Source organism: Apaloderma vittatum, unplaced genomic scaffold, assembly GCF_000703405.1.
Source record: "Apaloderma vittatum isolate BGI_N311 unplaced genomic scaffold, ASM70340v1 scaffold10858, whole genome shotgun sequence".
Taxonomy (NCBI): domain Eukaryota; kingdom Metazoa; phylum Chordata; class Aves; order Trogoniformes; family Trogonidae; genus Apaloderma; species Apaloderma vittatum.
The window spans coordinates 770-9117 of NW_009730295.1; the positions used below are offsets into that span (position 1 = coordinate 770).

Below are 8348 nucleotides of genomic sequence, written 5' to 3' on the forward strand. Positions count from 1 at the left end.
ACTTTTGAGCTGGGGTGGCTGAAGCCTATGAGAGTAAGGCTGAAACTGTAATAGAAAATGGCATTTATCTTTCTGAATAAATACAGGCACTAGCACTATCTTATTTGTTTGTACTGTTCTCACGTCTTGCCATGCCATAGGAAATAGGCATCTCGGGACTTTATTTTCATGTGCACATTTTGTTTACACAAACCAGTACATTTTTATCAGCAAGAACCGATGTTAACTGAATTTAACAAAGACAAAGCAAGAGGGAAATGTTCATTCTGTGCATGGTGATATCACAGAAACAATATGTTTGAAGCCTTGTACTTCAAAAATATGCCTAAGAGGAATGGAAAAATCCAGGCTCATATTGTAAAAATGTGAGTCACAACAGTTATTATCTCTTAAGAAATGGCATTCCAGCTCTTTGATTCAGTCATTGATGATTTCCCTTTTTAAGTTGTGGTGCTTTCTTACCCTTTTAAGAAACATCTGGGCTAACCCTGGCTATTTGTAGAAATGTTTGCAATTCATAGATTAAAAGAAATTAGACATAGAAAGGACCCGTGAAATTATCTTGTCCATTTCCTGAAAGCATATGAAATTGAAAAAGAATTAGGCTAACTATATATATTAAAATTTGGAACTTTAACTTATGTACAATATGAAGACAAAACATGTCAAGATTTTTCAGTTGTAAGGATGCTGGAAAATGTAACTTTTAAAAGAAACAATAAATAAAAGAGTAGCAAAAGATACTTTCTAGGCAGCTATCTTTCTGGAATTTGCAGATAAAATTGAAAATATCTTTTTTTTAATCAATTTGAAGTTAATTCAGTTTTCTAATAGGAGATATATTTAAGTAAATAATTGAGTAAAACTTCCTACTTTGATTGGGGTTTTTTTTCTGGATATTTTATCTCCCTCACCATCCCCCATCCTTTTTATTTTCTTCCTTTTTTATCAAAATTTTGACCAGTTCTGTTGCCAGAATGACTTTGTTCAGAAGTCTTTAAGAAAGTCCAAGATGCTGAAATTTTCTTGTGAGGGTTCAGTTTTTGTGACCAAGCAAAATCTATGAAAGCCATTACTTCGTAGACACGTTGCACACATTTTCTTACCATCTCAGTAAAGTACTTGGTATCCCTCATGCTATATGGCCATACCCGCAGTTCAGCTGTATGGAGAAGGTGGTGCAGAGGTGGCTACCACCAGTTTTGCAGCGGAAGGAATGTCTGCACAGGTTGGAGGCTGTCACCCATCAGAGAATCACAGAATATTAGGGGTTGGAAGAGACCTTGAAAGATCATCTAGTCCAGCCCCCCTGCCAGAGCAGGTTCACCTACAGTAGGTCACACAGGAACACATCCAGACGGGTTTTGAATGTCTCCAGAGAAGGAGACTCCACAACCTCCCTGGGCAGCCTGTGCCAGTGCTCTGTCACCCTCACAGGTAAAAAGCTGTTCCTAATATTTTTTGTGGAACCTCCTGTGTTCCAGCTTGAACCCATTGCCCCTTGTCCTGTCATTGGACATCACTGAAAAGAGCCTGGCTACATCCTCCTGACACTCTCCCTCGACATATTTATAAACATTTATGAGGTCACCCCTCAGCCTCCTCTTCTCCAAGCTAAAGAGCCCCAGCTCCTTCAGCCTTTCCTCATCAGGGAGATGTTCCACTCCCTTCATCATCTCTGTGATTGCACTGGACTCTCTCCAGCAGTTCCCTGTCTCTCTTGAGCTGAGGGGCCCAGAACTGGACACAAGATTCCAGATGTGGCCTCACCAGGGCAGAGCAGAGGGTCAGGAGAACCTCTCTCAATCTACTAGCCACACCCCAGGAGGCCATTAGTCTTCTTGGCCACAGGGGCACACTGCTGGCTCATGGTCATCCTGCTGCCCACCAGGACCCCCAGGTCCCTTTCCCCTACACTGCTCCAGCAGGTGAGTCCCCAACTTATGCTGGTACTTGGGGTTGTTCTTTCCCAGATGCAAGACTCTACACTTGCCCCATCGTGTGCTCTTTAATTATGCTTTAATTAGTTATACTGGAAACAGGTGGTTGGTGCAATGCAACTCTCAAGCACCTGCAGATATACAGAGGTGTTAACTTGGATTCTCTGTGTGTTTCCATGTCTCCCCAAGCTCAGGTCAGCTACAGAGGTGGAAAGCATATGCTTTCTTGTGTTGGCATTAGTGGTACATAAGGACAAGGGCACGTAAGACCAGATGATGAGTTTCTTCAGACTACTACCTTAGGAAGAGTGTAAAAATTGGGCAGAATAAGTAATGTTTCTTACAAGCACTCAGGTTTTGCATGTAAGGTATTTTCTCAGTCAGAGACAACATCTTTGTGTTTAAAACCATTATTACGTTTTTTGCCCTTAGATTTTTCTTGTGGCTTTGTGAATCCTTGCCCTTTTGTGACAAGTTTCCCAGAATAGTTCTGCACCATGTGGAAAGCGACTACAGTGGTTGTTTCAAACCTGCTGCTCTGTGGTTTCATTTAAAGATTTTTCCGATCTTTTATTATGAAAAAAAGTGCACAATCATTGCCCGTTCATTTTCTTCACAGTGCTCATGATTATGCAGACCTCACCCAACAGTCTTCAATGATCTCCTCTATGGTTTAGAGACCTAGTCTGTGTCCTTCCAGAGGTACTGATCACCCACTGGTTTGTGTTGTCCCTTTCCGCACCAAGACAAGTTTCACCATAAGGAAACAAAAATTGAAATGACAAAAAACTCTGAGAATTCTCTGGCCACCTGTACTGATGTCATTTATAGAAAGTGAAATTCTATTTGCTTGAGCTGGTACTGAGTCACAAAGTGTTGAGCATAAGAAAACTCAATTTGTGGGAAAGCTTCTAATTTCCTGTTTTTCAGGAGGAAGGGGATAACACAAATGTTGGAGGGGGAGAGGGGAAAAGATTAAAGAGAATAAATCTAAACAAAGAAGAATGTCAGAATACCCAGACTCCAGGAAGGCTAATTCATTTTAGCTCTGCTTGTTCAAACAAGCAGTAATGCAGAGTGTAATGTACAAGCTCCACTAAATCATTCCTCTATGATAGTCTGTGATCAATGACAATTTAATGAATTCATTTTAAAATGAAGTCAGAATAGGAAAAACAGTAGTTATTTGAAAGAGTACTTTACTCAAATAAATTGAGTCCATAAATATGCTATTTGTCATGCAGAGTCCAGTTAAAGTCTTGTTTGCTAACAAAAATGCTGTAATCACAGAGCCTAATAGAAGGAAACTATCTGGAACTATCCACTGTAAATAGACAAATACCATCTGAAAGCAGAAAACAACAATTGTGGCTGAACAAAGAATTGTATCCTGCACACATCGACAAATGCAATAGAGTAGCCCACCTCAAAATCTACTATTTTGTTTGTCGCCAGCTTACGTTCTGATTTAGTATGAATGGCCTGGTGGTAGAAAAAAAGCAAAACAAGAGCTTCATTTCTTCTGTGAAATGAGTTTTAATTGTTGCATAGTGAGGGTGTCTCTTGCTGCAAAAACATGCCACTAAAGTTAATGTTAAATTGCAAAACACAGTTTCAGTGAACTTGGATGGATTTGTGCAGGCTACTAGAACAGGGATGAGCATCATTCATATTCAAACAGTAGTTTTACATTAATTTTCACTATCTGTGTTGTTTAGTGCACAGTAAAGAAAGCTTTTTTGTTCTATCTATGAAGAGATGAGGCAACTCTCGTTTTCATTTGATTGGAGTTTTGAAGTGTTACCAGTGAGGCCCCAACAACCCAAGATGGTCAAGCCTCACAAGTTTGGGTTAGATGTTCAAATTGGTATCGGATGGAAGGCTCTTGGTTTTCAGATGTGATGAACTGGCAGCAGTGGCTGTTCAGCATCTCAGAAGCTTAGAGTGCTCTCATGACCCGGGGCTTTGCCAGACACATTTGGGCTTCCAACATCCTTCAGATTGTAGGGTGTGGAGAAAAAGAAAATGCTCAAAAGTCTTGGCAGATATCTTGAAGATGGTATTTCCCATAGGAAAATAAAAATTACGTTGCAGAAGCCTAAGACAGAGATTATGAAGAATTTCTGTGTGATTTAAGAATCTGAACTTGACCCTTCACTCTTTAAATTTGGAATAGAACAGCTGGGGCATTTTTAGAGTTTGCATCATGTGGCCAGAGATTGGCTGATTTAAATCTGCCCTACAGTCTTCTTAGGCACATTGTTCATCCACTTCCAGAGCTGTATTTTAAAAAATGATTTAGGAATACAAATCCCTGTGGTTTTGAATGAAACTTAAGCTTATATGAGCTTAAGTTACTCCTTAGTTTGAATTTAGGACCCCAAGTTAAAGAAAAACATAACGATACTCCACAGTCTATCTACAAACTCTTTTTAGCTCTTACCGTGAGTGATTCCTAATTACGTTCATTTCTGTTTTCCTTGATGTTCTGCTAACACCGTAAAAAATGGCGAAGGATTTCCCGATAATAGAAGCCTCTGAGTTATTTTGGGGGTTTTTGGTTTGTTGTTTTCTTTTTTTTTTTTTTCATTCTGATGGCTTTGTTCTTCTTACTTTGCTCCTGTCACTAACCCTCGGCACTTTTTCTTTCAGCTGTTTCCACTACTAGGAGTAAAGACCAGTAAAGACAAAGCAGGATGAAAAGATGGCTGACTTCTTGTTACCACCGGGTACTAACAGCTTCCACCGGTTCACGCCTGAATCCTTGGCTGCTATTGAGAAACGAATTGCAGAGAAACTTGCGAGGAATGCAAAGCAGGAATACAGAGAGCAGCTGGGCGATGAAGAGAAACCTCAGCCTCAGTTTGACTTGCAAGCTTGCAAGAAGCTGCCCGATATCTATGGGACTGTTCCTCCAGAACTCATTGGGGAGCCATTGGAGGACCTTGACCCTTTCTACAATGACCGCAAGGTGAGCACCAGCCAGCCATCCTGCTTCTTTGTTTTTTGCTAAAGCATAAATTCTGTCTCTGTTTTGGGGGCTCTGTTTTTTATCTTTCCTCAGACAGCAAAAATACTTCTTTCCAGATTAATGATCAGTTTCGGCATGAGCAGGGCTCCCAGGAAACATCTAAGCAGGAGGGCAAAGAGGGATAAAAAGCATAATTAAAACTTGGGTGTTTCAGATAACTCTGAGTATGAATATACAGTGTCTGAAAAGAACAGAGCAGTAGTGGAGTTAAATTAAGCCAGAGGTTTTTATCTACCCTATCTTGCCTTCTGCATGAGCCTTGACTCTTCACAGGTCTGTTTATCGCTTAAGCCCCTTAATGTTAAGGGCTTCTGCGTGACTTGAATCTTGTGCTAGCACTCTGCACAAGAGCAGGAGATGCTTCCACAATCCTTCCTGGAGAGCAGCGGTTCTTTCCTACTGAGGGATGGTTCATCTCCATTTAAGATGGCCAAAACAGAGCTGAAGGGCCCTGTGAGCAGCATGGGCAATGCTGGCTCTTTGCAGAAGCGCAAACTTTGTCCCAAAGTGTGCATCATCTGATGAGGAATCACGTGGAGGCTGGACCAAAGCCATGACAATGCAAACAGTTTCTGTCAAAAGGCTGTTGACAGCAGAGCCGGGCTGGTTGCTTGCTACGGTTTGTTCCCCTTTCCAAACATTTCACAAAATGGGGAACAAAATAAGGCTTGAAAACAGCTTCCAGTTCTTTCAGGCACTGATGTTCCTGATTTTGGGCTACACTGTTTCCCGTAAACAAGGAATTAATATGGCCCCAATGCTGCTTCTGTTAAAACATTGCAAGAGCTACAGAATAAAAGTTAAATGGATAGAGACAAATAGATTGCTTACCTGGAAGGGCCAGAATTAATTTACCTTTTAATTTGCCTGTTATCCTCAGGCACAAGCAGCAGGATATAGATTTGCAATTTCGGTGTCACACAGGTCTTAGACTCAAGGTGGGTGAGTTGCTCAGAGTTTATCTATTGGGTGTCCTAATCCTGTCTCTGAGTGAATCTTAGTTCCTCTGTGCATGGCAGGGCATCTTCAGATTTCTGTAAATTGGACCAGCATCCAATCCGCCTTTGCTCTGGATTTAATGTAACTCACAGTATTAGTTTCTTCCGCCAATATTAATCTAAGTACAATGACAGTGCCTCAGTGCCAGGGTCAGATCCTGCTCTGGGGCTGTTCCTCATGCATCTTCTTACTTGGTGAGCCAAAAAACATCGACCGAGAGCAACAAAGTGCCCCAAGGAAGAAAAAACGGAGTTAACAGCACCAGCAGTGTGCCCAGGTGGCCAAGAAGGCCAACAGCATCCTGGCCTGTATCAGAAATGGTGTGACCAGCAGGTGGAGGGAGGTGATCATGCCCCTGTACTCGGCACTCGTGAGACCTCACCTCGAGTACTGTGTCCAGTTTTGGTCACCACAGTACAAGAAGGACATCGAGGTGCTGGAGCGGGTGGAGAGAAGGGCAACAAGGCTTGTGAGAGGTCTGGAAAAGATGCCCTATGAAGAGTGGCTGAAGGAACTGGGTTTGCTTAGTCTGGAGAAGAGGAGGCTGAGAGGAGACCTTATTGCCCTCTACAACTACCTAAAAGGAGGCTGTAGTGAGGCTGGTGCTGGTCTCTTCTCTCTAATTACTAATGACAGGACAAGGGGAAATAGCCTCAAGTTGCGTCAGTGTAAGTTTAAATTGGATATTCGGAGGAAGTTCTTTACTGAACGAGTGGTGAGGCACTGGAACAGGCTGCCCAGGGAGGTGGTGGAGTCACCAACCCTGGAGGTGTTTAAAAAAAAAGTAGATCTAGCACTTGAGGCTGTGGTGTAGTGGTTAGGTATGCTGGGATGAAGGTTGGACTAGATGATCTTCAGAGGTCCCTTCCAACCCCTAACATTCTGTGATTCTGTGATTCTGTGATAAGTTTTCCAGAACCTGCGAAGAAGAGCATCATAAAAGTCCCTCCACTACGTTTTAGTCTCCAGATAATATTTTATTTTCAGAAGTGATTCTTCTCTTTTCCCAGCCCATGGTAGAGGTGATGGCACAGGACTCTAGGAGGAGCGAAGGAAGAAAAACTAATTGGGATATGGCAAAAGGACAGGCAGCAGCTCTGCTGTCTTGGACAAAACTCTTCACCGAGTGAAAAGGAATTTGGGGATCTTGAGAGGGAGTGGGAAGAAGAATGGGATACTGGCAGAAATTTCCTGGTGGGATGTGAACTGGGAAAAGCTGAGCATAAATGCAAATACTGAATGTTCTCATTTTCTATTTTGTTTTCCAGACATTTATAGTACTGAACAAAGGGAAGACAATCTTTCGATTTAGTGCCACTCCTGCCTTGTACATACTTAGTCCTTTCCATCCAGTCAGAAGAGCAGCAATTAAAATTTTGGTACATTCATATCCTTTCTGTTCCTTTCCTTCCTCATGTATTTGGTGTGGTTTTTAAACACAGATGGATAGAAGTCAGAAACCATTTTATTTCATTAAGCTATTTTTAATCTTTTTGGCTGAATTTGCTTGCAGAAGCAGAAATGCACTTGGATTTTTGGTTTGTTTCAATTTATATTGTTATGTGAGCTATGAAAATGATTATACTGTACTGCTGGAATTAGATAATGTGAACTGCACTGGTGAGTTTACTCAGGATTAAAAGATATGAAAGGCTCGATCGTTTTTAGTAAAGTCAGTGGGAGAAACTGGGCATAGTTTCTTAGAAAGGAAGGGAATTAGGAGGCTGGAACACACCTGGGGAAATTCACACTGATGGAGAGCTTTGCTACTGAGCACTCAAGCAACATCTCCCATGAGATTCTGTGACACCGTATGGAGATGCAATTTAATTTTGAACTGCCTCAGAACTGCATTTTTTCACTTCCTGAAACAGAGCATTAAAAAGATTGTTTTGTTACTGTTTTTTTTTCTCCATTTGTTTATTGCAGTGTGTTATCCAGCTGGGAATGAAAGCACAGGCTGGCCTGCTGGATCTTTTGATGGAAGGGGGATGCCCAGTTTCCCCTAGCTCTAGTTCTGAAGTCATGCAAGATACATGTCAGCAGTTGGTTTTGGCTTGTTCGTGGCCTTTTCTATTTTTTTTTTTTTTTAACACGGCCACGGAAACATTATATTCTGGAAGACAAAACTGACCCAAATGTTCAGCTTTGTGTGAACACAACTGAAAACATACCCTTTTTCATGAGTTGCCTGCTTTCTCTACAGTGCACATGGGAGACCCAGCAGGAAATTCAAAGACTCCACATGCTGCTGTGATGATTGTGTGATGTTTTAGTGATGGAAATTCCTCATCTACAATACTCATCTCCACCTCAGAAAGCTGATAAATACTAAGCAGGTAGCATCTTAAGATCACTGGTTTAACATCAAATTTCAG

The 8348-nt window shown here is 41.6% G+C and overlaps 1 protein-coding gene across 2 annotated transcripts in view; it reads left to right on the forward strand.

The window, feature by feature from the left end:
* Positions 1-4590: 4590 nt before the first annotated feature.
* Positions 4591-8348, forward strand: part of LOC104277944 (sodium channel protein type 5 subunit alpha-like) — a 175476-nt gene continuing 171718 nt past the window's right edge. For both annotated transcript variants that reach the window (XM_009874761.1, XM_009874762.1), the window contains exons 1-2: positions 4591-4911; positions 7239-7357. In XM_009874761.1, the coding sequence (XP_009873063.1) occupies positions 4645-4911; positions 7239-7357 (386 nt within the window). In that variant the 5' untranslated portion in view covers positions 4591-4644. The remainder of the gene's footprint in view (positions 4912-7238; positions 7358-8348) is intronic.